At 51.5% G+C, this 27,633-nt stretch overlaps 2 protein-coding genes across 6 annotated transcripts; both read right to left on the bottom strand.

Moving 5' to 3' along the window:
• Positions 1-1,131: 1,131 nt before the first annotated feature.
• Positions 1,132-10,410, bottom strand: ERMN (ermin). 4 transcript variants are annotated; one of them, XM_054070703.1, is made up of 4 exons: positions 10,279-10,410; positions 5,620-6,613; positions 5,114-5,200; positions 1,145-2,990 (listed from the first exon to the last, which is right to left on the bottom strand). In XM_054070703.1, the coding sequence occupies exons 2-4, from the start codon at positions 5,864-5,866 to the stop codon at positions 2,581-2,583; spliced, it is 744 nt and encodes a 247-aa protein (XP_053926678.1). In that variant the 5' UTR covers positions 5,867-6,613; positions 10,279-10,410; the 3' UTR covers positions 1,145-2,580. The 4 variants fall into 4 exon arrangements, with proteins under 4 accessions (XP_053926674.1, XP_053926678.1, XP_053926676.1 ...); XM_054070701.1 differs by lacking the exon at positions 10,279-10,410 and adding an exon at positions 7,848-10,236; XM_054070700.1 differs by lacking the exon at positions 10,279-10,410 and having other exon boundaries at positions 5,620-10,236.
• A 1,179-nt stretch (positions 10,411-11,589) lies between these two features.
• CYTIP (cytohesin 1 interacting protein) lies at positions 11,590-27,301 on the bottom strand. 2 transcript variants are annotated; one of them, XM_054069401.1, is made up of 8 exons: positions 27,067-27,301; positions 19,060-19,109; positions 18,672-18,726; positions 16,056-16,158; positions 15,829-15,922; positions 15,264-15,333; positions 13,864-13,930; positions 11,590-13,347 (listed from the first exon to the last, which is right to left on the bottom strand). In XM_054069401.1, the coding sequence occupies exons 1-8, from the start codon at positions 27,151-27,153 to the stop codon at positions 12,875-12,877; spliced, it is 999 nt and encodes a 332-aa protein (XP_053925376.1). In that variant the 5' UTR covers positions 27,154-27,301; the 3' UTR covers positions 11,590-12,874. The 2 variants fall into 2 exon arrangements, with proteins under 2 accessions (XP_053925376.1, XP_009555711.2); XM_009557416.2 differs by lacking the exon at positions 27,067-27,301 and adding an exon at positions 21,961-22,525 and having other exon boundaries at positions 11,592-13,347.
• Positions 27,302-27,633: the final 332 nt, after the last annotated feature.

Here is a 27,633-nt window from a genome sequence, read left to right as displayed (position 1 = left end):
CAGACGTTGTTTGTGCAGTCAGCTTTGATCAGGAGCGTGAGTTTCATCACATTCTGTTTGCTGACATTCAATCACTTGTCACTGAGCAGACACCAATCGGTCACCTGTCATGGTCACATCCCATCACCAGGACTGTCACTTGCGCTCCGGTTCCCCATTCGTGTCACTGTTCACTTCCACGTCGGTGTCGTGTGCTTAAAGACCGGAGCGAGCCGCCGGGGCTGCTGGCAGCGGGCTCTGACCCCGCTCTCACACGGCACTGGGCAGCGCTCAGATGGTACCAGTCAGCCCAGTCTGCCAGAAACAGGAGCACGTTTTCCAGCTCGCTGGGCACACGCAGGAGGCACAAACCGGCCCATCCCTACAGCAGCAGGAGAGCGGGACATCTCCAGGGGCTGTGTCACACCTTGGGCTGCTCCGGGGCTGCGGAGCCACACGGACTTTGGGAAGGGTGAGAAAAGGGAGGAAGGCATCACGGGTGGGAAAGACTGAGTCAATGATTCTATGACAAGCGATAGGATGAGAGGAAATGGCCTCAGGTTGTGGCGACGAAGGTTTAGACTGGGTATTAGGAAAAGTGTTTTTCTGAAAGAATGGTGAAGCCCTGGCGGAGGCCGCGCAGGGCAGTGTCAGAGCCTCCATCCCTGGAGGGGTTCAAAAGGCTCCCGGAAAGCTGGGGAGGAGCCCTTTATCAGGGATTACAGGGACAGGGTGAGGGGGGGACAGTTTTGAGCTGCAAGAGGGGAGATTGAGAGGAGATCTTGGGCAGAAATGTTTTGCTGTTCAGGTGGGGAGGCCCTGGCCCAGGGTGCCCAGAGCAGTGGGGGCTGCCCCATCCCTGGAGGGGTTCCAGGCCAGGTTGGATGGGGCTTGGAGCCCCTGAGCCAGTGGGAGGTGTCCCTGCCCATGGCAGGGGTGGCACTGGATGGGCTTTGAGGTCCCTTTCAACCCAACCCCTTCCCTGATGCTATGACTCTATGAGATGTGTCGCTGTTACGGGAACCGCAGTGGGAGCCGCGCCGGGCGGGCAGCTGTCAGCCACCAAACAAACCCGCAGTATAAGTTGGTACAAGCAAACCTCTGAACTTACACAAACCAAAGTGCAAATAAACAAGTCTGAATGGCACAATGAGGGCTGTGTCTGGTCTGTACAATACAGACTTGCCATTTATTACTTTCACGTTGCAAATAAATAATTGCCTTTATGTAGAACAAGAAAAGTCAAGATTATACTCAGCACTGCTGGAGATGCAAAACCAATCCTTAAAAAAGCACTCATGGCTGAAGCTGGCATCTACCTCCGTTCGTAACTCCTCTCCCTTTGTCTGCTGCTCTCAGCTTTCCCAGATGCTTTCTGGGGTGACATTTGCAAAGCTTAGTCCCGACTCAAGACAAATCTGTCTGTAAAATGGTTAAAAACAGACTGCATCAGCACCGCTGTAGCTGTACAAAGGCTTTTAGAAATGGAGAAAGGTTGTGTTCAGATAACATAAATCTGTCTTTGACAAAAAAAGTCTTTAAATATTGTGAGCCGCTGCCCTCTGGGCTGGCCCTGACCCTGGCGGTGGACGGCGCCACCTCCCCACAGGTGCCTCAGCCGGGCTGGTGGGGTCTGGCACCACGGCTGGCCACCACCAACCACACCAGACAGCTGCTCCGCGGCGAGGAGGGATGGCAGTGGCGAAGCAGAGCGGCTTTGTCCCTGGCAGAGGTTTGGGCTGGCTGCATCCGTGGTGGTTTCAAGGTACTACCCAGAAGAGCGGGCTGGAGGGCAGCGCTGTGGCGTCCGGCAGTGCCCGTGGTGCAGATGGTGGCAGGCACATCTAAAGGTGCCCACGCTCACACCTCTCAGCCCTGGGGACAGGAGCAGCAGGCGGTACCAACCCTGTCTGGTGCCAGCTCCAATGCTGCAAAAAGAATCCAGCCACCCATGGGAGGTGTCAGGTATGGGGGGGAGGATGATGACAGAGGACTTAATGCCTTCTCATCTTTTCTAATACCTGCACATTGGCATCTGCACATGAACACAAACACCCCTCCATCTCACCAGCGCAAGGTGGAAATTGGCCATCATTAGCAGGAGGTGGCTGTCAGTGCACCGTGAGGTGCCAGCACGGACGGACAGCAAACCAAAGCACGCTGTGGTTGCAAACAGTCATCTCTTTTATTGTTCATACTGTCCCGGCCAGTGCTACTGGAGGTGCTGCACTGCCAACTCATTACCAGCACGGCCGACGTCATGGACCACGCGTGTGTCGGCAGCTCCAGAAGCCCCAGCCGGTTCAAGACACCCTGTTGTTTGAATACAGTTAGAAAAGTCAGATAGAAAATATGAGGATAAACTTGAAATCAAATGGTATTATATTTAGCAAACTGATTATTTATTTTCCTGCTCTATGGATGCCTCTGCCTGCTCTCAACATGAAGATGTTAAATTTTCACAGTGTATTATGAAATCATATACAAAAAGGAACAAAAGCCTTGACCTCACATTGTGTGAAGAGCCATGTCTTGGAGGGAGAGAAAGGGAAACCCAAAACCAGAGTGAACACTCGCCCATTATGCAATTCCCACCTCAGTTTATAAGTGCATCATGGATTCAAATTCATCGATCCGTTGTTTGGTGTTTCCTTTTCTAATCCTCCGGTAGGAGATTGTGTTGTATCTGGAATAGCTGTGTCTGGAGATATCATTTTTCTTCCCCAGGCTGGGCTGCTCCCCTGGTTTCTCCGCTGAGGAGTTGCAGCCAGGGCTGGTTGGGGAAGACGCCTCCTTGCCGCTGTCTTGCTGCTTTAGACAGGATGCCTCACTGTTCTCCTTCTTCATGTCAATCACCTGAACTTCATCCTCTTCGGTGTCATCCTCCTCCTCCTCCAGGTCCTCCTCCTCAGCTGTGTCCCCTCTCCCGTCGGCGCTGGCTGCAAGTGTCGCTGCCGCCTCCTCACCGGGGCTGCCTGTGGTCCCCAGCTCTCGCTCCTCGCTGCCTGACCCTGCAGCGACACAGAGGGAGATGGTGTGAGGATGGGCTCAGCATCGCCTTCAGGCCCCCATCACATGCGATCTCGGTGCAGCATCGCCCTTGGTGACCTACCAGCTCCTGCCGCCGAAGCTCCCATCCTCTGGACACTGCCTGAGTGAGGAGTGCCCTGCGTCTCCAGGCTGAACCCTTGTTGCTGTGGATGCTCTGGAAAGGCTTCACATGTTCTCAGCCCCTTTCCTTAAGGCCACCTGCCCCACATTTTTTAATGCCCCTCTCTTTTGCACCACCTTTCCCATGGAGCCCTCCCCACTCGCCTCCTTTAGAAGCAGAGGCGATGCAGATGCTGATGGTCCCCAGGAGGAGCGAGCAGCACAGCATCCCCCCTGCACCCCAGGGTGGAGGCGCTGTGCCTCCCTGCGAGCACCAGATCTGCTCCCGCTCCCTTAGGTCCAGGGCTCGCAAAAGCCCTGCTGCAGGGCCTTGCTGGGGCGTCATTCCACACAGCTTTTCCAAAGCTCTTCGGTTATTACCTTGGGCAGGCGCTGCACTCAATGTGTCAAACTCCCCGGAGGTGCCGGGTCCCACCAGCCCCTGGCTTGGTGGCGGGTGCCGTGGGAGGGCAAGGCGCGGGGCTGTTCCGCAGGCAGCACTCAGCTGCACAGTGAGCCCAGCACAGCCCGGATGGGATCCATCCCTCCTCCCAGGCTGGCCGGCCATCGCCTATTTGTCCTGTTTGTCTCTTTGTTAAACGATGCTCTGGTGCTGCAACAAATGGTCTATTCATCATTTTGCCTGTGGGGTCCTGAGTATTAATTAGACTAAATTGGTTAGGTACTAAAAAGCTGCCTGCAATTTAGAGATAAAGTGCTTGTGGCTTGGGGGGGGGGGAGGGCTGTGCAAGATCGTTTAATAGGTTTTATTGTGCACTCATAAAGCAACACAGCTGGAATACGGATGTCAGCTCTAAATGGGAAAGCCTCCATCATGATTCACCTCCTCACAACCCATGCTATGAAATATTATTTTGCCCATGACAAATGTTCATGTATTTTGTCCTCTTCCCAATCAAAGTGAAGTTTCTGTTCACAAGGCATGCCCCATACATCTTTTAGAGCTATGTTCAGTGACACCAGCTTTGCCAGCACCACAACAACTCCTCTGGGCTGTTAATCTGCTCTTCTCTGAGCAGAGTTCCCATATTTATGTGGCAGCTGACATATAGAAAACAGCAGCTCACTGCAGTGGGTGTGTAAATGATAGGAGAGACCCAGCACGCCTGGGAGCTGAACCCCCCGCCGTGCCCGGGTCAGTGGTGGGGAGAACATCATCAGCACCCATAGCCCAGCTGTCCCTCATCCCACGGCTGCCAGAACCCATGAGCTGGGCGAGAGCCCGTGGGTGGGAAGCATGGAAGGGCAGCAGTGCCAAAAGCCCACCCACAGGGAGACGGAGCTTTCCTCCTTCAGAAATACTCAATAAAACACTCTCCCTTTCTGGAGGAATGGCTGCATTTTGCAGGGTATCATCAAATATGTTCATCTAGGAGTGTATCTGTTCAACACAATTTAAGTCTCAGCCGGGAACAGGCAGCAGACGCTGCTGCAGCCCCACTCGCTGCGGGAGGCAGGAGCGAGGTCCAGCCTCAGCTCCCATTGATTTTTACCATTTCCCCCTAGGAACATCTAGAGAGATCCCAGAGCAGATGTTTGGGACAACTTTCTGCTGGATACTTGGGCATCAGGGGGATTTAAGCACTTCATTAATCAGGTAGGAAAAGAGTTTGGGTTTTGAGATGCACATTTTTTAACTTACAGGGGTTATCCTCAAACTGCCCTGCATGGAGAGAAGATTAAGCATCTCCCCAGCCTCACAGGTCTGTTGGGAGGCCTCCTGGTCAAAGACCCACAGTGCTTCAACAGCCCATGGTCATGGAGATGCACACAAACCTCAGGAAGGAGCACCAGCTGTGTTTCCTGAGGTGCAGCTACGCTACTGATGAGAAACGAGACACTGCTCTCCGGAATAGAAGGGTCTGACCAAGTTTGACAAAAATCATAACCACCTGTACGTCACTGTCTTTGAAGGTTATTGCTGTGCTTCAGAAAAGTCTCTCATCATAGCATTCTCTCTTACCTTCTTCCGATTCCCGGCCCTCGGTCCCCACGTCTTGAGTATCGGCGGATCCCTGCCGTAGCATCCCATCTCTCTCCTCTGGCTTTTCTTTAGAAAGAAGAAAGCACAAGAAATGGGTTGATGGAGCACTTGGTGACCATAATTAGGTTTTAAAGGTTGCAAACTGGCAGCAGATTTTCAGAGCAGATTAAAGAATCGTTTCTTTAGTTGCATAGTTCTCATCACCAGCTCAAATTTATCCCTTACTAAAACATTCTATGATTCTATCCTGATCTAGTGAGACATGTCCCTGCCCACGGCAGGGGGGCTGGAACTGGACGAGCTTTAAGTTCCCTTCCCACCCAAACCATTCTGTGATTCTAACTCTCACCCCAAGTAGTTATCACAACCACCACAGTTGAAGGATTTTGACTAACACACATGGTACATCCCATCATTCACAAGACTACACGTAAAATAGAGCTTATCGTTCCAAACATTTGAAGAAAGGCAGCCTGCTACCTTACCTTCACATTGCTTCACTCCATCAAGATCCCCACGTACTACGTTCTCTGCCCATGAATTTCTATTTTCCTCCTGACTTTCTACTGCGAGTGGAGCATCAGGGCTCATTTCTGCATTCGTGTATGGAACCGTCCCAACAGATTTTGCTATTTCGTCCATGACAGCGATGACCTGGAGAGAGCCTTTCTCTGTGGGAACGCTCCCGTTGCACTCAGGCATGGTGGATGCCACTGGAGCTTCTTCTGTCATGCTTAGGGCTGCGCCGTGCCCACCGACTGGGGGTCCTGCACCCCAGGGTGGGGATTGTGACTCCTCTCCCCTTCTTCCCTGGTGATTTCGCCTCCCTGCTCAAACGGCCAAGGTGCGTCCCCCCTTCTGCAGGCACTGCAGCAGAGCAGGGTCCGTGGCTGCACCATCCGACGTGCCGAGGGCTTGCCAGCGGGCTCTGGCCACGGGAAGATCCAATCAGCACCTCCCTTGTTGCTGAGGCTCGTCCCGTTGCATAATTAAATGCACCATTTTCATTTACATAAACAAACAATCTGAAGCAAGGAAGCTTTTGTGCTGGCTGGAGAGCGGGTCTTTCAGCATGTCAGTCCCGTGGTAATAAACAGGGATTCTGTGCTCGGGCACAAAGGCTCTTTGTGTCCCCGCCTGGTCACAGGGATTGTTCTGACCTCTAATCCCCAGGTGACCACCTTCGCCAGCGCTGCTTCCACCTAACCCGCTTAACATTCCCCATTGGGTTTGGGTGCTGATAAACCTCGTCGTGCCGCTGGGAGGACAACGACCTCATTCTGCACTTGTTGGGGAGCAAAGGGGTTGGTTGGAAGGGCACATGCCCCACACACGGCACAACGCCACACTCCTCTGCTGCACAGTCTAGCCCGGCCACGTGGGGTTTACAGGCAGGGCCAGCTCCGGACAGGCGCTCAGCGTCTGTGGTTGCCTGCTAAGTGGAACGCATCCCAAGGACTTGACCCTCATGGAGCAGAACTAGAAGATGGGAAGTAAAAACACCAGCTTTTATTGAGAAAATCTTTTTAGCAGGGCTTGTAGAAATGGGACAAGGTATTATGGTTTTAAACTAAAAGAAGAGAATTTTAGACTAGCTGGTAGGAAGAAATTTTTCATCCTGCAGGTGGTGAAACACTGGCACCGGTTGCCCAGAAAGGTGGTGCGTGCTCTGTCTCTGGAACACTCACAGTCAGGTTGGATGGGTCTCTGAGCAAACTGCTTGAGTTGAAGATGCCCGTGCCCACTGCAGGGCCTGTAAAGGTCCCTTCCAACCCAAACCATTCTATGATTCTCTGACAAGCTTAAGCAATGTGTTATGCCAAGATGTGAATGAGGAGAGGCTCCTCCCAGGCGATGGGACACTGACAGCCCAGCAGGAGCTCCCCCGGCGCTTTCCATTCCACACCCACAGTGCAAATCCCTTCTGCAGAAGCAGCTTCTGGCCCCAGCAGCCGAAATCCTCTTTAAAAGAACATCAAGGGGGCAAGGGATGAGATCAGCACTTACATCAGTAACGATCAGTCCGACCTAAACCTACCAGGAGCGAGCGGGACACATTTCACGGAGGGGAGAAGGAGTATCGCCTGAGCAGTAACGCAGCATTTTCTGACTGTGCTGAACTCGCCTCAACCCTGGCACCCAAAGCCAGGTTTACATAAGAGCGTAATCTCCTGCTGTGAATGACTTTTTTGTGTTTGTACAATACAACATTTTTGACATCTTTGGGCTTTAGGATTTGGGAAATCCTCTTTTGGAGTTCAGAACTTAATTAGAAATGGACCCAAAGCCTTTCAATTGGTTTTGTTCATCTGTGAATTTGCATTCTTAAACCAAAATTTTTCCGTCATTGTTATGGGAGTGAGTTTGGCCTCTTTGATTCAGAAAATCAATCTTTTGCTGGAAAAATTTGTCCGAGAAGAATGGATGAGGAGGTTTGAAGGTGAATTGACAATGTGAGCTGTAGGTGTGTTTAGGAGAGGGTGTGTGCCAGGCATGGGCTAATGGCGAGAGGCTGAGTACCTGGCAGGCAATGATATTAGAGGCCAAGCACCTGGCACAGGGGAAGGTTACTTTCTATTCTTCTCAAAGTATTTCCGAATCCCTGAAATAACCCAAAAGGCCCTGCAGGTGATTTCTCATTTGTCAGGCCCTGTCCAGAGGCTTCCCTCAGTGTGGAAACGCTGCCAAAAAGGGTTTGAAGGCTGGGACTCACCTGAGCATCCCCGCTGAGCCGTCAGCTCAGGGCTGTGCTGTTCAGGGTCCCCAGGTGAGCTCCGGGTGACAGAGGCAGCACTGACACTGACGCCACAGCCGAGATGCAGGCGGGTGCCCGCACTGTCCATCGACGCTGTCATGCCTTGCGTTGTGCAGATCCGCAGCCACGGGCGGGGGATCCCTCCACCGTGGGGAGGCCCCATACGGACCAGTTCAGCTCGTCACTGAGCTGACAGTGGGTGCAAGGGTCAAGCAAGGACGTGGTCATCGTACAGGGATGAGCGACCTCAGCCACCCTGCAGCAGGCACAGCACCCCGCTCAGTGCAGCTGGCACAAATCCTGCACCAGGTCTCGAGCGTGGGGCAAACTCCCAACCGGGTGTCACCTTTGAAATAACTCAGAGGTGAAAACGTGGCACCAGGCTTGAGAAACGGGAGCTCTGCTGACCTGGGAGCCTTGGCAGCTCCCACGGTGATGGGGACAGGGACGGGGATCCTCGCCTCCCCAGGAACCTCCTGCCTAACTTCTTGAGTGCAACACTGAAAGGATTTTTTGTATTTCCTAGTGCCATCTATTGGACCCACAACCCATTCTCGACAGCTCCCATTTTCCCAAGAGGACACCTCGTGGTCGAAGCACCATTTGCATGAATCTGCAATAAATCATTTTCCATGTGACCTTTAAAGCAGGAAGTTTCTGTTTGAGCCATTCTTTGCTAAAATTTCAGAAACGACGCCTGGGATTTCAGAGCTGCTGAGGCACAGCAGGGACTTGAAAGCCTGTGAGATAAATCATTAAAGCCACAGCAATTCAAATGTTCCAGAAGAAGGAAGAGGCTGGTGGTGGCAGGGAGCTCCCAAGCTGTTTGTGTTGATTCCTCTGTCATTAACTCTCCACTACCCAGTTCCTGCTCCACTCGCAGGTTTCTGTGAGCAGCTCACGTGGGCAGGTGGCTGCCCACACGCCACCCACGGGCACCGGAGCAGCTCTAGGGCAAAAGCCACACAACACAGGGTCACCATGGGAGATGCAGTGCCACCCGAAAACCAGAGCAGGAGGACAGGCACGGTGGCACTGGAGACAAACATTCACATCACTGCTTGCAGCCAGGAGGGACTACATCTCACTTGGACACCCCAAGAAAAACCTCCTGTGTATCATGTCAGCAACCTACAGTCAAACATTTTCATTTTCTCAGTAATATAAATACAATCATGGGATCATAAAATTATGGAACGTTTTGGGTTGGAAGGGACCACACAGCCCATCCAGTCCCACCCCTGCCATGGGCAGGGACACCTCCCACTGGCTCAGGGGCTCCAAGCCCCATCCAACCTGGCCTGGAACCCCTCCAGGGATGGGGCAGCCCCCACTGCTCTGGGCACCCTGGGCCAGGGCCTCCCCACCTGAACAGCAAAACATTTCTTCCTAATACCTTATGTTTATGAAAAAGATGTATCTCGGGATTCCTTTGCTGTTGAAATTTCAGCTTTTCGCTCAGTGGAGGAATAAAAGGGAAGGTGGAAACACAGGTGTTCCCCCTTGGCAGAGCTGTGTCAGGCAACGTGTCCTCGGGAACAGGACAGTACCGCTGCAGCCTCGATGCTCCCCGTGGCTGCCCTTGGCTTCAGAGGGGCAGCTGCAGGAGGAGCAGTGTGCTTCCACTGGAAAATGGGGATACATGTGAGAGCAGTGCAGCAAGGACATGCTAGTTACAAACCACGGGCACGTGCGGAGTAATTCAAGTTCTGACAGTGTTGAAAATAGGCAGCGGCTGCTTTCTTCTGGCCAGCACTGTGCGAGGAGCCCAAGGGGATCCCTCATGAGTGGAGAGCAGCTCCTGCCTGTTGGAAGGTGGCTGCTCACGCAGGTTGTTTTCCACTCATCATCCCCAGGAGCCAATTGGCCACCCATCACCCATCCCCATCACCGTCACTGAGAGCCTGGATGCTGCTCAGGTGCTGCAGCATCCGCACCAGTATTTTTAGGCAGACAGAGCTGACAGCTGTATTTGGGAAAAGGAAAAAGCAGCTGCAGATTTCTCCCACCTCAGGCAGCTATTTATAAACCTACCTGGGCAAAACCGCCTCTGGAAGCTAGGGAAACATTTCATTTGCTTTCAACTGAGGTGGTCTGATTTCTGCCTCTTTAAGTTTTTTAAAAAGAAAAACCCTGTGGTGAAAGAGCCAGACTGCACGAAGCGACTCGGGCCGCAGCCCTTTCCCCGCGCTGGGCATGGCCAGAACAGCCCCACTCTCTGCTCTCCAGACGCGGGAGAGGTTCTCGTCCTCACCCACCCGCAGGTGCCGCACGGACGTTTCTCAGCCGCACAGCCCAGTGTTGCTGATGGCAGCAACGCAGCACTGCTGTCCTCTGACCACCAACTCTGCAGGGACCCATGTGGTGAGTTTGCTTTATTTTCGCTTACCTGTGTGCGGCTCAGCCGCAGTTCGGAGCAGGAACGGGCAGCAGGGCTGTGCTGGAAGCACGGCAATAAGTTCTCGGTTCTTATCTGTGGATAAGGTGTTACTTCACTTTTCGCAGGCAGGACAAACGGTCTCACCCATGCTAACTAAGTTTCGTAGTCTTCAATGCTACGACAGCTGGGTGCAACCAGCTGCGGCACAGGGAGGTTCCAAAGCAGCTGCGCGAGAAGGGAAACATTGGGGTGGAAGCAGAGCTCAGCAGAGCTGCACGCGTGAAGGCAGAAACACAGCCATCCCTGAAAAGCATGCAGAAAAGCAGTCTCTGAAGGCACAGGTGCTGCTCTGAGCCCCACTGAAACAGAGCAAAGCCCAGGGTGTGCAGGAACACAGCCTGAGCTGGAGAAGACGGGAAATCCAACAGCTCTCAGCAGCTTCCAGGGGTGGACCTTCAACCTGCGAGGGGAGAGGTTTTGCAGGGTCACACAGCCTTGAGGCCAGAGTGGTTTTCCACTAGATCTGAAATATTCACGGCAGAAGCCACAGCCTTGTTTCATGGGTTTGTGGAAAGAAAAAACTCCACCGTAGAAATTAAAGGCCAGGGGTGGCCAGCAAAGAAAAATCTGAGAGACCACAAGGGTCATGGAAAAAGGGCAAGGCTGTCTGGAGAGCTGCAAGCCAGCGTGAGTGGGGTGAGCAGGTCTCTGGGAGGCAGAAAAGGGACTTCAAGGCCCTTGGAAAACACCTCTACAATGACCCAAATCAGTGCTGGAGCAGCAGGATCCAGCATGTTTAGGAAAAGGGCCGTGCCTGCACCCCAGGAGCAGCTGAGCATCCCCCGGCCCCACTCCTGCCCCTTCGCTGGGGCAAAGCCAACACTGGGAGGCTGCACTGCTGAAGCAAAAATGGGTTTTGCCAGCTCTTGTGCTGCAGGTGCCTCAGCTCACTGCACTAAATGAAGCTGAAATATTCAGGACCCAAATATTCCCCTCACTCCCAGGGGGGGTTTCTCCCTGTTTAACCCAGGGGCTGGGTGCCACGGCTGTGTCTTGCACATGCTTGACGCTAGGTCTTGAGTTCAGATCAGCCTAGATCTGGGCAAGACCTAGTTAGGCAGTCAGGAACCCTTGCAAGATCAGGCTGAGTAGCATTCAGCGAATTAATTACAGTTTTAAGTTTAAAAAGGAATTGCCGCCCCACAGAGCCTGCCCGTCGCCCACATCCTGTTTTTGAACACGGCCGTGAACATGTCAGCTTGTCAGCTTGTAGCAACCAGAATATTCTCTTGCCATTGACAAGAAAACGTTGTTTATTTGGTCTATCTAACGCCCGTTGGGTGTCCAGGCTCAGTCAGTCTTTCCACAGTAAAAGCAAGCTCCTGTCTCCCAAAGCACTGCCAACGACCTCTCCCCTGCGCTCTCCTGCACTTGCAGCGGGGGCTGACATGGGTGCGCGGTGGCCGGCACACCCTGCTCCAGGCACAGGACGGCGACCACACGGACAACTGATTCCCACACACTGCACAGCAGAAGAGCACAGGGTGGGGGTTGCTCAGCAGGGTCCTTTCTACTCCACATCCTCTGGCATAAGACAAGTTTGACAGGACACTGGCCCAGGGTGCCCAGAGCAGTGGGGGCTGCCCCATCCCTGGAGGGGTTCCAGGCCAGGTTGGATGGGGCTTGGAGCCCCTGAGCCAGTGGGAGGTGTCCCTGCCCATGGCAGGGGTGGGACTGGATGGGCTTTGAGCTCCCTTCCAACCCAAACCGTTCCAGGATTTTATGGCAGAGTGCAGCTGGTCAGATCACTGCTGATAAGCCAGGTTATTGCAGGGTTCGCACGATGGCTGCTGGGAGAGGTGAAAGTGACGGCAACCACTGCCTGCTTTGCTAATCTGTCTAACGATGCTGCCGGTGTGGCTGACCAGGGGCATTCATCCCTGCTTTGGAGACTGGGAAGCGGATTGTGGAGTCCACCCTTTCTTTTTCGGACACACACATCCTCAAGTAGCAACCGTGTCAGGCAATCACCTGGTCCCGAAGGCCACCGACGTGGAGGGGAGGTGGGCAGCCCAGCTCACCATCGCACACCACCCACCGCAAACCACAGGCGATCCCCTGCCCTTCGTTTCAAAGCGGTGCTGCTCGGGGTCTCTTTCTGTCATATGCTCCAGACTCCGTCCACCTTCTAACAGGATTCTGTCGCTGGTTTTAGTAGAAGCACTTGCTTTATTAAAGATCTTTGGAAGGCTCCGACTTCAGTAACAGGAAATAAATAGCTATCGATTTTGCATGTAATTAAAAACTGTTAACGCTGAAGTGTGCTGAGGAAGTTCTGCACAGGCTCTTCACACCTCAGAGACAGTCATTTTTCATTCTAAGGAAGAGGTCCACAGTGTACTCTGATTAAAAATTAAAATAATTAAGAATCCCAGAGCATATTAAATACCATCAGCCCTTTTGTGGGTTTGTGCAAGAAGAGAAGTAATGTGGTGCCACCACGTTCCACCCACCACATGCTGCTGGGTGAGCCTCTGCCCTCGGTCCCAGCCCATACCATGGTCCTACGTGCAGAGCCCAGACGTCAAGGAGAACACGTGCAACGTCAGACTCGACTTTCTTCCTCTTCCACTGCCCGATGAAGGCCTGGAATGAATTTCAAAAGTTGCTTTCGAACACTGGCTCTTCTGCTTTTCCGTGGGAGGGTCCCAAAGCTACTGGTGCAGCTGCTTCCTTCCCAGAGCGGGGACAAGGAGCCACTGCTGGCCAGGCTGATGCTGCGGTTCCTCCGCAGGGAGGACCTCCTGGCAGCGCCATCCCCATCCGTGGGGAAGAAGCAATCATCATCCATGCTTGACTGGCGGCTCAGGCTCTCTGCTGCTGAATCCTCAAAGGCACTGGTCTGGTAGAAGCTGTCCTCACTGTCCAGAGTCATCGAGCTTGGCCAGCTGTGAGAGCTGCTCTCGCTGGACAAGTGAGGTTTCGTCAGAAAGAGGGGTCCTGGCGTGCTGCAGCCACCGAGCAAGCTGGACTCTTCCAGCTCCAGTGCATCCAGCAGGGTGCTGTCATTCACCTTCCCTGGAAGCAGAAGCCAAAGAGGAGCATTATTCACCAGCACCTGCTCAGGGCTGGAGAGCAGGTGGCACAAGGAACCGTCATGCCCAGACGCTCAGCAGAGGGAGCAGCCCCATTCCCTCATGGAAAGCTGTTTCCCAGCTGCAGGGCACACCCTACCCCTGCCTTCCCCACATGCAGAATCAAAGCTGCTGCCTGGGCAACCCATAAAAAAACAACGAAACATAAGTCTCCCCCAATAAGTCCAAAATAAGAATGGAAAAAAAGACTTCGCCACCCACACACTTCATTTCCTAGAACCCATGCAAAGGAGCCTTTGCTCTACACTAGCCAAGCAGCAGCCAAATACATCAATCCTGGGGAAAAAAAGTCTTCCCAGAGGCCAGCCCCATGTTTTCATTAACAGGGGGAAAAGAAAACACAGAGCAACCAGGTTAAAGAACTGCTTTTTGCTGATCAGAGTGCGTTTCCGCAGGAGGCAGCAACACTGTGGTTTCCTACACGGAAAGGAGGACGCACCGTGCAGCAAGCGCTGTTCCTGCAAGAGCAGCGAGCGCAGCTCCACCCATCTCTGCTGCAGGGTTTGCTGTGGAGGAGAAAGGGCTGTGTCACTCACGGGCTTGTGCAGAAGCATAAACCACTTATAAAGAAAACCGTGTATTCAGAAAGTATAGATCACCCTCAGGAAGAACACGTGTGTCCCTCTATTTATGGAGACCTCAGCAGAGTTCTTCCAGAAAGCCCAACCCCGCCCATGTCCTGGCAGCTTCAGCCGAGGTGCTGGGTGTGCTTGGTTTGAAAAGCAGAGACCTGAAATCTGGAAGGCTCTCCCAGCTGTCCCCACCATCCAAGAGCTGAGACACCCCTCATCCTGTTTCACCAGCCTCAGAGAGAAAACAACAGCTAGCTGGAGGGGAGCAGTGCTTAAAACCATCCCGCAGGTTTCCAAAAGCAATCTACATTGGTTTAATGAGCCTTGGAGGGGAAACCAGGCTCATGGAGGTCTCCCTTGGGTCTCCTCGCCCCTGCCCATCTTCTAGGCTGAAGTGACCAAGCTGTCACCCATGGAGCCAAGCATTGCCCTCAGCATCCCCATTGCTGGTGAAACCATCTGCACACTGATGTCCTGCAGCAAATCACAGTGCCCTGAGCGCTGTAGATGCAATGCAAATCATGGTTTAAAGATGCTAAATATGAAATATGGAACCCCGCTACGGCAGGACATCTCTTCTATGGGCGAGGGCACGTAAGGCAAACACTGTCCCTGCTGCTCAGTGCCACAAAAGCCTCACCTCTTTAGCATGAGGTCTATTCTGGCCAGACCCACTTCAATGCACTTATTTAAGTACCGCACTCCTGTGTGGAGGGCTGTGCTGTAGAGCTGCTGTGAGGGAAAATCCCTCACTCGGGTCAACCAAGTCCTGCCTTCGCAAAGCCCTGGCCTTGCCCGTGGCACTGCGGCTGCAGCGGGGCGAGCAGAGAGGCACGGTGAGGCGCCAGCACCCAAAACCTGGCTCCCAGCCTGGCTGCCTTGGCCTCAGCCGGCGGATAAGCAGTTCTAGAGGCTGGAGGTGCTTTCGGCATGCTGTCCCACAGGAGCCCGAGCTCTGCTTGGGAAAGCCTGCCTTCCCTTTTTGCTGAGTACAGAGTACGTTAAAACAGACTGCTTCGCTTTACAGAGGAGCTTCTGCCAGCCGGGCACTACTGAGGCAGGGGCAGAATCAAAATATTTAGAGAGTTATAGAAATTATTGTGCAGAAAATATGCAAAACAGAAATTATAGAAAATATTACTGGGACTCCAGCCAGGGGTGCCTGCCCCTTGCCAGGACCCCCAGCTCCGCACACACACCCCCATTAGCCATGAATCCTCAACAGCCCTCTGTATTCCACAAAGGCTTAATGCATGATTTATGTTACCTTCAGCAACTGCAGCTTGGTCTCCAGCTCCATTTTCCGCAGAAACATGGCCCCGTTGACAGTCTCTAACCTGGAACGAACAGGCGATGTTGGCACCAATGTGAGGAGGAGCACTGAGCACTGCCAGACCCCGCATCGCACCACAGCTTCCACGTGCATTGCACCGCACTGCGCTGCACCGCATCGCATCACAGCTTCCATGTGCATTGCACCGCATCACATCACACTGCATCACACACCACAGCCTCCACGTGCATCGCATCGCACTGCATCACACCACAGCTTCCACGTGCATTGCACCACACCATATCGCATCACAGCTTCCACGTGCATTGCGCTACACCATGTCACAGCCCATTGCACCACATCCCAGCTTCCGTGTGCGTTGCACCACCCCTCCTCGCACTGCATCGCACAGCACCGCGGCTGCTGCAAGAGCACAGCTCTGCACTACCAAAGCCGCCCTCAGAGACAGTGTAGGACTGCGGGGTAGCACGAGAGGCTTTCTTGGCTTCCAGAGGGAGAGAATATAGAGCTAAAAACCATTTGAAGGAGGGATGTGTACCTTAAATAGTTCCCAGAAGACTTTATCAGGTCTACTATTTGCTTGTGACTAAAACCATCAGTGTTCACCCCATTGACTCCTGCAAGGATATCGCCTGTTAAAGCAACACAGAAGCAGAAATGAGCACCTGCAGCGCACACACACCTTCCCCGTGCTCTACAAGAAAAGTGATTGGGTGAAGAGCAAGAAAAGGCCCCTCTCAGCGGGAGAAAATCAGGAATAGTTACCAATTTGAAGGCCAGAAAGATGGGCAGGACTTTCTTCTTGAATTTTGCAGACGCAGGTGCACACCTCCAGGGAGCGATCATCTTGGTGTGGAAACCTGATAGTCTGTAAAGACCAAAGTGACATGAAAAAGATTGAAAAATCTGCAGTCTGTTTACACGTTTTCTTAAACAAGAAAGCTGTGTTATGCAGGGTACATTATCATGCAAGTAAGAACACCAAAATGTTATAACCTAACAATTAGAAACTGCATTTTTATGACAGGCTGAGAGAGTTGGGGTTGTTCACCCTGGAGAAGAGAAGGCTGTGGGGAGACCTTAGAGCAGCTTCCAGTGCTGAAAGGGGCTCCAGGAAAGCTGGGGAGGGGCTCTGGATCAGGGAGGGCAGGGATAGGAGGAGGGGAATAGTTTCAATCTGAAAGACAGGAGGTTGAGATGAGATCTTAGAAATGTCTTCCTGTGAGGGTGAGGAGGGGTTGAACCTACTTTTGCTCTTTTGGCCTCTGAAACTCACTATCTACACATGCCCCCACACCCCCTGAAAAGTGCTTTTTATTCATGACTTACACATTTTAACATCTGTTAATTCTGGGTATTAAGCTGCCATGTGATTATCAGTGCTGACCCATGCTTAGAAAAATGCAAAAGCAGGAAATAAAACCCAACCAGATCTCACAATGACAGGAAACGTCTTCTTAGTTACATGCAAATATCAGCATTCATCCACATCTCCCTACCAAAATCTAAGACTGAATCTGAGCTTTCTGAAAACCTGTGATAGCCACATCTAACCTAGATATAAGAAATCACGTTAGTTCTCAGCCAGTGTGGAACAAACAGGGGTGAAGACGGGGTGAGTTCAGAGCTTATCTGGCCAAACCACTCCAATGCAGCGACTTCAGCCAAAAGTAGACCAACAATGAAACCTTTGGCTGAATGAAGAATGCCGAGTGAAACATGACAGGCTTGGAGGACAAGGCACTGCAGGTCTTGACTTACTTCAGAGCGGTGGGTCTCACCTACCAACCTGAAAGACTGGGCCAGCTTGACCACTACGTGCAGGACAAGCAGGATGGGACTCGTCACACCCAACTGAGGCCATCTGGACAGAGATGCTTCAACATCCCTGCCAGGGGAGGCAGACATCTCTATGGGGCGACTGATGGCCCCAAGAAAAACACTCCAACCAGAGGGTGAACTTTCCTCTCAAGTACCTTCTTCTCACGGACTGCAGAAGACAACTCAGCCATGGTTTTGGAGGGGGTACCTTGCTTTTAGGTGGATGCAGTGAGGGGAGGGACATACTACCAGAGCACCTGCTCTGCAAATATCTAGACATGTCAAGAGCCACATGGTCTCCTTCTCTCCTTGAGGCTCTGGTCCACAAGTGGGATGTGGCAGAAGAAGCAGTAACACACACGAAGCTCTGGCATACAGCCATCACTGCAGTTCTCATGAGCTCCCTGTAGATGGTAGACCTAGAGTTTCACATCATCTTAGTTTGCTTTGCCTAAATTTAGCTTGTAGTAATGAAATTACAGCTCCTAAATAATGGGTTATCCTTTGTATCAGACAGATCCTGCCTTTCCATAACCCGGACGTTCTAGCAGAGAGCTCATGCTGAATATATGTTCAGGAAGAAAACATGCCAAGAACAATTATTTTTAATCAGAATGTCACATGCAATGAAAATCTGCCCTGACAATTTATATGAAAGCCCAATAATTGGCTCAATTATCCTTTCTTCTGAACGCTCTCCACTCTCACGAGCTGAATGCTCACCCACTCATCAGCTACAGAGCACAATCGGAAAAAGCTAAGCTTTCCCTAATACTCTATTTTCACTGAAAACATGATTTTCCCTTTGAGCAGAGATAAGGCAAGCACTTGGAGAACTGCTTTTGCAGGTCCCACTGACAGGCAGAGTTCTGTGGTACTGCCACAACCTGCTGCCCCCAAAACAACATCCGATTACTCCTGGGATACTTTTTTACTTAGAATTGGGATTTTGGCAGCCCTACTGATCCAAGCTACCTTTCTCTCCCATCTCCTGTCAGCTGCATTCCTGATAAGATTCTGATTTTCCTATTTGATAATCCACTGTCTTCTAGAGCTGATAGAATTTGTTCTGGCATAATTTAGCACTCCAAAAGTCATGCTTAGCAGTTATTTATTAAAAAATATAATAATACTGTACATCAGAAACATCTATAGCTCTCTAGATGTTACAGGGGGTGGTAAAATGCTAGTATAAGGTATTTCTCAGAGAGAGAGTTTTTTGATCCCTCTTCTTATATGAAAATATTCTCGTATACAGTTCTCCCCAAATATATTCCCCTATGGAAGTAAGAAGGCATTGCCATTGTTTCATACTTGGATTTGGATAGTATCTCTCTTACATTGAACAGAAGAACAGAAATTCTTATCTGTGACCTTCACTATGAAAAAATCCTTGGAAATGCATCCTGTCTCTGCATTGTTGCTGTAAGCTCTTCAGATTTCACCCGAACTGCCCGTTTCTCTTCTCTGTGCTATCTTAACCCAGGTTTGGGGATGGGACACTTAGGAGACCGCATCGTATTTTATTTTTAAATGAATCAACTTGTTGTGAGGTCTTACCTGAATTTCAAACCCGAATGTCTCTTTATCTTCTTTCAATATAGCAACGAGGTGTCTGCAAGAAGTATACACACAATTCCATAGAAACGCTGGGATGCAACACCGTGTGTGCTCTGTACTTTAACCCAAACGATCGTGTCCCCATCATTGCCCCTCCCTGTGCTGACCGGGTATCAGCATGCGGTTTCTTGGACTTTGCAGTGGTGACGCTTGCTTTTTCCTTGCTCAAACCAAACATCACAGTTCCACCGGCACATCCCAGGTGTTGGGTACCGCTCCCTGCCCTGCACCCCTACCCCACTAAGGCTGCTAAACGGGATGATTCCCACGAGACACATTTCATGCAGAATAAGTAAATAACAGTGATTACAGGAGAACATCTTCATACCTTTGTGGCCTGGAGAAGTCACCCAAGGAGCTGGATCTGGTTAAGGCAAGCTACAACCAGAAAATGGAGTGGAAAAGGGTCAGTAGTTTCATGGTTCTTTGAGGTACATGGTTAAAACCAGCAGCTTAGAGAAATGCTAAAGCGGCCGGTGGCATCCCACCACCAGCCTGCACCAACACAGCCTTTCCCTCAGTCAAAGGAGAACTCAGACTTTCAGAAAAAGAAGAGATGCAGTTAGGTCCAGGATGCAAGACCCATTCTCACGCTCAGAGCCACCGGCTAGAAGCTGATGGCGAGCTCAGGTGTGCACAGGAACAGAGTCAGCGGCCAAGAGCAACAGCCCCTGGGCACGCTCAGCACTGCCCGCAACACTTGGAGAAGGTGCTCCCTCCTGGCCAAGGAGTCTTCCTCCACCCTGTGGTTCCTTTCCAAGCAAGTTAGAGAGGAAATGGACACAGGAACGGGTCCAATATCAACGCCTGGTGAGGACGCTGAACTGGCAATGCTGCAAGATGAAGTATCCACACAGGTAGTAATGAACACACCTAACTGTAATATTACACGGTGATAATATTTAGTGATAAACACAACACATGACCAAAATACCTGAAAAGGACCTGCTGAGTTATCCATGCCACATAATTCCCCACATAAATATCATCTTGATTACACATTGGGTGTTTTTTTTCTTTTATTACTTTAATTGAAAGGTTGCTCCAGAATCTCACTAATTACATCTAATACTAATTATTAAACAATTATTAATTAAATAATATTAATTTTTAATATTAATATCTGCATTTCTAGGCAACATTGATTCATGGCCAGTTTATAACAATTTACTCTTGCATCAGTATCTGCCTTCACTTTCAGCGCCTCGTGCTCCCCTGAGTTTCTCTCCCTGTTGTCCAAGGGACCACCATCAAGTCTCCTCCCTGGCTTTGTTTTGGTAAGCTTTGGAGAGCCAAACTCTTGCACAGCCTCAGCACAGCACCACGTGCTGGTGTGAAGCAAGGCATCAACCTGCAAGAAGCCGTTGTTGAAGAAATTCATGTTCATGTCTGCTATGTTGGAAATTAAGCCCTGGGAAAGTCACATTCCTCAGCTCTTTCATTTTCCCAAACCTTTTAAATGTAAAATTGAGTATTTCCAAACTAAAATCAAAATATGTACTCTTAGTACATCATAACATTGGTATAGTTGTTCACCTCCAGAAAAAGTCTGAGGATCCTCGCTGGGAGACAGCAATACAGGAACCGCTCCGGCTTTATCATAAACACTATTCCACAGGCTGGCTGGGCAGTCTTGGAGGCAATGACTCAACACTGAACTCTGAGCTACCACCAGCCAATATAAAATGAAGTAATGAAAGGCTTTTTTTGCATGGAGGTGATAATCATACATCTTCCCAACCAGCTTTCAGAAACTCAGAAACTTAATGACTTCGGAGGGAGAGAAATGTCTGGAACCAAAGTAACTTGGCTGGGAGACCCACGCAGCAATGCCAGTTGGAAGACCCTGTGGCAGGAAAGTGCTTTTCAGGGTGATTGATGTTGCCGTGAAGAAGTGGAAAAACTCAGGTTGTACCCCAAGAAAGGTTTTCTGATGGCAAAAGAGTTTGGAGCAGGGAACTCTTCCCCAGAACTGCTGGAGGTCTAAATGCTGGAAACAGTAGAAATGGGAAAGACAAGAGAAATGACCACTGAAGAAAAACCCTGCATCCTATAGAGCATTTTGGATGGGCCCCCCACTGGTTCTTCCACTGTCCACAGACCTCTCATCTTAGTTTGCTTAAATAGCCCCCCCAAACCTACGTGGCAGCCCTATGCTTTCGAATAAGAGACGGAATATCCCTTCTCCACAGATCGCCTCGCTGGCTTGTGGTGCAGTGTGCGGAGTGAGGGCCCAGCGGGGCCCGTGCCGTCGGCTGCTCCATCCCAGGGTGCGGAGGGTCCTCACGCCTGGTGCCCAGGCTGTAGCTCCTCCAGCAGAGCCGCTCCCGGCGGCCTCACCCACTGCTATGGCCACACGAAAGGCTGCTGCACCGCGGCCGGACGCCGCCTTCTCAAGATTAATCTGCCTCTGGCTTTCCTTTGTCTCTCCACACTTGTACAAAGAAAAGGTTTGAATGCTTTTCCATTACTGAACAAAGCAAAGCCTGACAGGCGCAGATGTACAAGATTTTTGATAAGACTTTCAGATTAAAACACGTCTGAAAGATTTCCTACTTAGGCTTCTCTGTGCCAGACGAGCAGACTGAAGCTGGAATTGCCCAGCTATCTACAGCAAAAGCAAGAGCTTTTTGGGAATACGGCTGAGAACAGCAGCGATGTGCACAACTGTGCTGTTCCTGGGGCGGTGAGAGCCCGGAGGAGAGAGCCAGCCCGGCCAACCCCCACAGCTGCAGCGGAACACTGCAAGTTCTGGATGGAAAGAGCTCATGGTAGGTGCTTTCCACCAGCGTTGCAGAGCAAAGGACAGCCCAGCCAGGCCACTCTACCGAAGAAATCACTGGTTTAAAGGAACCCTCCGACAAAGAACCTTCTTGACTCGCAACACTGAAGTAAATGGAGAAGAAACGCAGCCAGAGCAGGATCCCAGCTGCAAAAGCACTTCATTCACCCAAGCCCCTGCAGACAGAATGCCTTTCTGCTCACTCCTTTTGGGAGTTTCCCACATTCCTGGTGTTGCAACGAGCTCATTGCAATCCCCAAATCACCCAGGCTAAGGGTGCCCAGGGGCAATCCTTCTAGCATCCCAAAACCAGGAACCATGCAGCTCCGCAGTGAACTTTTGCAGTCACTCAGGGAAATGCGGCTGTTTCTGCTCACACCTGCAAATGCAGACAGCGAGTGGCTCCGGGCAGAAAGGAGCTGCCAGCCTCGCAGGAGCAACCCGTACCTGCTTGTGCCCACGGGGCAGCGTCCCCACGGTGTTGGCCAGGTGCTGGATCCTCCTGCTGTCCATCGGCAGAGCCTGCTTCCCACCATCACCAAAGCCCGCGAAGCTGGAGTTCTGGTTCTGCTGAATGAGCCTTCTTAGAGCCATGGTGGCGGAAGGGCATTTAAAACGGTTTTGCTAAACACTGCGGCACAACTGAGGAAACTAAAATACGCTCACCGCACCGAGTAATCAAAAAGTAGGAGACCGGAAAGGCAGCCACATGACCCGTGGTTTAGGTGCAGGTTACATAAATCTGCTCTAGCAGATCACCAGGGCCCTCGGTATGTGCTGTGCTCACAGCAGAGCTATGAATTAGGCTTGGCAAGTAAAGAAATCTGCTTAATTTTTCCATGCCTGCACACAGCAATTCTCATCAAACTGCTACTTTGCTCTGCAGTCATAGAGTCACAGAACGTTTGGGTTGGAAGGAACCTCAAAGCCCATCCAGTGCCACCCCTGCCATGGGCAGGGACACCTCCCACTGGATCAGGGGCTCCAAGCCCCATCCAACCTGGCCTGGAACCCCTCCAGGGATGGGGCAGCCCCCACTGCTCTGGGCACCCTGGGCCAGGGCCTCCCCACCTGAACAGCAAAACATTTCTGTCTGAGATCTCATCTCAATCTCCCCTCTTTCAGCTGAAAACCAAAAGCAAAGTAATGAGTATGAACCACTGGAAAATGTCCAGCTTTGGACATCTTGATCTCCCCCCTCAGATCAAAAATGTTCCCCTTCATCCTGTCCCTGCACTCCCTGATCCAGAGTCCCTCTCAGCCTTCCTGATCTTTACCAAATGACGGGTCCAGGTACACTGAAATGTGTGTGAAACACGGTCTCCCATTGTCCTTTTGGGCATGGTAGAGCAGTAGAAGGACAGGGCATGGATGGATGGATGGATGGATGGATGGATGGACGGACAGATGCCATTCCTGGCACTGCGGGAGGAGCCAGTGTCTCTCCGGCACAGAGTACGTGCTGACTGGCAGAGCAGGGAGCGAGAAGGAAGGCAGCTCCTCCCTGGTGAGGTGGTGCAGGAAGGGGCCGGGCAAATAGGAGGAAGAAACTAAACTTACTGTGTCAGAAATGTGATTAAAATCAGTCATACAAAAAAGGAAAAGCAAACAGAAAATTCCTGTACTACAAGTTAAATTTTACTCATCTTTTACCCAAATGGTCCATCACCATGCTCAGGGTTTTACTTACCCAGAGTTCCTGCTGGGATCGTGAGTGTGATCTGCCATCCAAACCAAGCTGGTTGCCAGCACAAGAGGAGACACGGGTTTCTTATTTAAATGATACTCATTTTAAAAAGTCATTCTGCTTCTTCCACATTCCTGTACATAGGAGCTGTCATCTTTTCTGTGGGTGGGCACTCTTGGCCTCAGCAGAACACCCATCCCTGTGCCTCCTCCCCTGCCGCTTCCAGAGGCTAAGCCATTATAAAAGGCATGCAAATCAGCTCTGAATTAAACCGTTGTGACAGCTCGTACCAGACTGCACTGCACCGCCACAGGGTTAGCAGAGACAAACCCCCCCCAGCCCTCGCCCCGCGGTGCTGGCTGCCCCCCTCCCTCGCCCCTGCACCGGGACCTGGGGGGCCCAGGCACGCGTAGCGATGCTTCCTAGAGGCACAAAAGAGGGCCTTTATGGAGAAAAATGAACGTAACTTGCACATTTTAATTACTTTTCTGTTTGGAAAGTGATAGCCCTACTTTTCCATTATGAAGGTTCAGGTGCCAGCTAGGGATAACTGTGACAACCTCTGGTTCCTTCGTAAAGTTATCATCTCTGGTCTTTGTCCAGCTGAGCTGAAATTGAGTGTGTTTCAGACAGAGTCCCTTCGGGATGTTTTACTCCATGCTGTTTATTCAGAAAGAGGGTTTAAAAAGCAATGTACAGCCAGGAGAAAGGTCTCCCTTTTTTCCTGAGAAAAGCAAGCTGTATCTCAGGGATGGCATCTGCCTTACTTGCTAAAGCGTGCTGAGTAATGCAGGGACCACGGTGACCCAAAGCCTCTTCTGCTTTTCCTGCTTATAAACAGCCTGCCCAGTGCCTTTGCAAACAAACACAGTACATTTCAGTTCCTCAGGCAACCCGCTTTGACGTTTCCAAAACCCAGTGACTCATCTCCAGCCAAGCTGACAGGAGAAACAAATAACATGGCCCAGCCGAGCAGAGAGCAGGATGGTGCTGGGGGCTGCCCCAGGAGCCCCAGGCCAGCAGCGCCAACGAGCTCAGACGGGATGCTCCGCTCCAGCGCTCCGCCTCACCTCGTGCCCACTCCAGGAGCAGGCAGGAATCCTGGGATGGGGCAGTGAAGTTGTTCACAGCCCGCTGGAGAGGCAGAGCATCAACCCCACTCTTGGCGCTGCCCTCCACCGATGCAGCCTCTGCGGCTCCTCAGCCGAGTCCAGCTCAGCGCTAAATTCCAAATAAAATCACACGCAGTGACGGAGAGGTGCCAAGCGGCACTGGCAGTCCATGTCGATCCTGCACTTTAAGCCTCTCTAACCCGCTGTTTCTGTTGGCAGACGGGCAACAGGGTGCTACGAACAAACCATCCTTTCATTCCTCTGTTCTCCTCTGAAAATCCCACAGTGCTGACGCTTTCTGGGCAGGCGCTGGACCCTGGTTCCTCCGTGCTGACTGTGATCAGCCCAGGGAGGGCTGATGGGAAAGGGAGGAGCAAAGAGAACACATTGGTGGGGCTCTCCTTGTCTCCTACCAGTTTTTGTGGAGGGAAAGCAGAAAATCCTCATCTTCCATCCTCAGACACCAGAAAGCCCCTCCTTTGCTTTTCCTTTGGGATCTACTCCTCCTTGGTTGATCCCTGTCTCCGCCCCTCTCCATCTCTTTACAGGAACCTCAATTCCCACAATTACCTCCAGAGCTGCTGTCTGTAGAGACCCTCCCCACATATCAGAGGAGGTCCTGACTTCTCCAGCCCTTCCCAGTGAGCAGGACTGGTCCATAAGGAAGCTCTGGCACTGCTGGCTCTGCAACAGCTCCAGCTCTTGCTCTCAGTCCTGGATTCAGGACACAGCACCATCCCAAAGGACCACAACCCCTTTGGAATAACTCCTTCATGATGAGTAGCTGCTCCTTAATTGCAGTATTATCTCCGTAGATGGGGCTTGTCTTTGCTGTGCCCATTCAGGTCCTGCTCTTCCTTGCAGACATTCAAGCTCTGCTCCATCCATTTCCCCTTTCTTTATACCGCTGCTCTCAGCTACAAATTTCTAGCTGGTTTGAAAGGAAACAAAAACTGTCGTGATATTAAGGGATTGATTTTGCACCAAAATATGATAGGCTTAGGTAGGATTTCTGTGCATTTAATGAAAAGAGAAGTGGGTTCTTATGCGATCTTGCTGAAAAGGTAACGCGAGGATGTTCCTGTTCTGTCTAATCTAATCTGAATAACATCATATTGGAGCTGGATGAGCTTTAAGGTCCCTTCAACCCAAACCATTCTGATTGTATATCCTGCAGTACAGACTCATTTTATGAGCGTGCACAAACCCTCCTCGAGGCTGTGGTGCAGCCTGCTGTGTGATTTCAGTCTCTCTCCCTATTTTTTGAGTAAGGTTTTGTATTGTCACACTTCATCACAGAGACGAACCACATGAGCTATTTTAAGCAGCTAGGCCTTTGTCTTACCAGCTTTTCCACTGGAGAAGTGGCGGCTGGTGAGCTTCACAGTGACTCAGAGTAACAGTTGGAGTACCAGAATGAGCCTCCCCCAGCCCGTCTCCCAGCACAGCTGCTGAGCTCTGCTCCGTGCTCTCCTCTGCTTCCCTAACCAAAATGCGTCAGAATGCAGGAGGGTGAAGCACAGGGCTGGTTTTGAAGAAGCCTTGAACAGCAAACCTCTTGCTGAGGTTGGAATGGTCCCAAAAGGTATCGTTTAAGTTGTATTTCTGCTGATCTGTGCGCCATTGTGAGTCTATCTTTTAAGACATAAGAGACGACACTTTAACAAAGAAGGGCAGTCTGTAACTTATTTGTTAATAATAATAACCTCACGAGGTGCAAATTAAAGGAGATTCAGCACTATATTTGCCCCCACACTATGAAAACTCAGCTGAGCACAGGTTTCCTTTGAAACCTTCCCATACCTTTGCCAGTAAGGAGACCCCAGTCAGACCGAGCCCCTCCGGGAGCGCAGCTCTGGAAGCTGTGCTTTCTTGGCTGTTGCAGTCCAGCCAGAGGAGAGCGAGACCACTCCTGTAGGTCTCGTTAAAACCGAGGCCATGGCTGGTCCCAGCCATCACCACCACAAACCAGCACGGTATGGTTTGACGGCTGTTCCCCCACACTCTGCTCACCCTGCGGTGTCCCCTCACCCACAGGAGGGCCCGCAATGCCAGCACAGCCATCCCAACACGATCGGATTTGCTCCCTGCTTCACTGGAAATCAATCCCCAACCAGCACAGGCAGGCGCTGCTCTTCGGGCAGTCCTGTGGAGCAAGAGTGCTTCTAGGGAGGGGATTCTCTGGCTCCCAGGGCATCTGGAGTTCTGGCAAAGGCTCCCAGCACTGAGGAAACCCTTCTGTGAGTCGATCACCATCGCCTTCGGAGGGCAGAAAGCACCCCTTCCCTTCCCCTCAGACACCTTACTGCAAGGCTCTGCATGAAACAGGAGAGCAGCATCCATAGGACAACCACCGGGGCTGCAATATGGGCTTATTCAAGTATTATAAACACACTTAAACACAGAGTCCATAGCAACTCTTTGGAAAGGAATTAGCAAAGGAAAAACTTCATAAAGAAGGAAAAAGAGCATTTTTTTCAGTTTCCTTTACACATAGTTTGAGCCCAAACTGCAGTCATACGGCGGATCCTGCACGCGTGCTGGTATTAAAGATACCACCATCTAAAGTAAATTCTTTGATAGTAAAGTGGCAGTAGCTTGAACAGTCCCTGGCTTCCAGTTTCCAAAGAAAGGCTGGTCCTCAAGCCGTGAGGAACTGAGCTACAAATCCAGCTCATGGCACGACAGACAGGGAACACCAGCTCAGAGCTCGGAGGATACAAGAGCAGCCACTCCTGTCTCAGCAAGGTTTACCTTTGAGTCCACCAGAACCAGCTCTGAGTATGGTGAGAAGCTTTCCTTGGAGCAGAGCTCAAAGCCACCTGCTGCCAAAGTATCCATCCTTCTAACGCTGGGATGCCTGCAGGGTTTCTGCCCGCGCTGACACTGCTGGGGCAGAAGGAACAAGCGAGGAGCCGTCCCCCGCAGGACAAGAGCTGGGACTCCCAAGCTGGCTCTTCTCACGTGCTGCCAGGTTTGCGCCGATGACTCCGGTGGAGCTGCTGCACCTAATAACAAGAAAAAGAAGAATTAGCCTTTTATCTTTCGGACCCAAATCCTCCATGGGGCAGTTTCTTAGCAACACCTCTCCCCATGTGAACGCCCTCGGCATTTTGTTGGCGTGCCAAGTGCCAAGCCTGCCATCCCGCTGGGATGCAGGGATGGGCAGCAGCCACGCAGGAAAGCATAGCCTGGCTGACAGGGGTGAGCTGCTCCTCCTTCCACACGGGTAGGAAGCAGGGATATCCAAGGAAGCAGGAATTTCTCAGGCTGCTGGAATGCAGCATTTTGCTCTCTGGAGTAACAGACAATTGCCAGGGG

Source organism: Cuculus canorus, chromosome 6, assembly GCF_017976375.1.
Source record: "Cuculus canorus isolate bCucCan1 chromosome 6, bCucCan1.pri, whole genome shotgun sequence".
Taxonomy (NCBI): domain Eukaryota; kingdom Metazoa; phylum Chordata; class Aves; order Cuculiformes; family Cuculidae; genus Cuculus; species Cuculus canorus.
This window is presented reverse-complemented; position numbering and strand designations above follow the sequence as displayed.

Excerpts from the sequence above, each read along its gene's own strand:
- CYTIP (XM_009557416.2), bottom strand. The coding sequence starts at position 22,107 with ATGGCTCTAAGAAGGCTCATTCAGCAGAACCAGAACTCCAGCTTCGCG. Across the intron at positions 16,159-18,671 it reads CATTCGGGTTTGAAATTCAG|ACTATCAGGTTTCCACACCA; the intron begins GTAAGACCTCAC and ends TGGTCTTTACAG. Across the intron at positions 13,931-15,263 it reads CCAAGCTGCAGTTGCTGAAG|CAAACCCTGCAGCAGAGATG; the intron begins GTAACATAAATC and ends TCTCCTCCACAG.
- ERMN (XM_054070699.1), bottom strand. The coding sequence starts at position 3,697 with ATGGCCGGCCAGCCTGGGAGGAGGGATGGATCCCATCCGGGCTGTGCT. Across the intron at positions 2,991-3,294 it reads CGCCTCTGCTTCTAAAGGAG|GGTCAGGCAGCGAGGAGCGA; the intron begins GCGAGTGGGGAG and ends GTGTCGCTGCAG.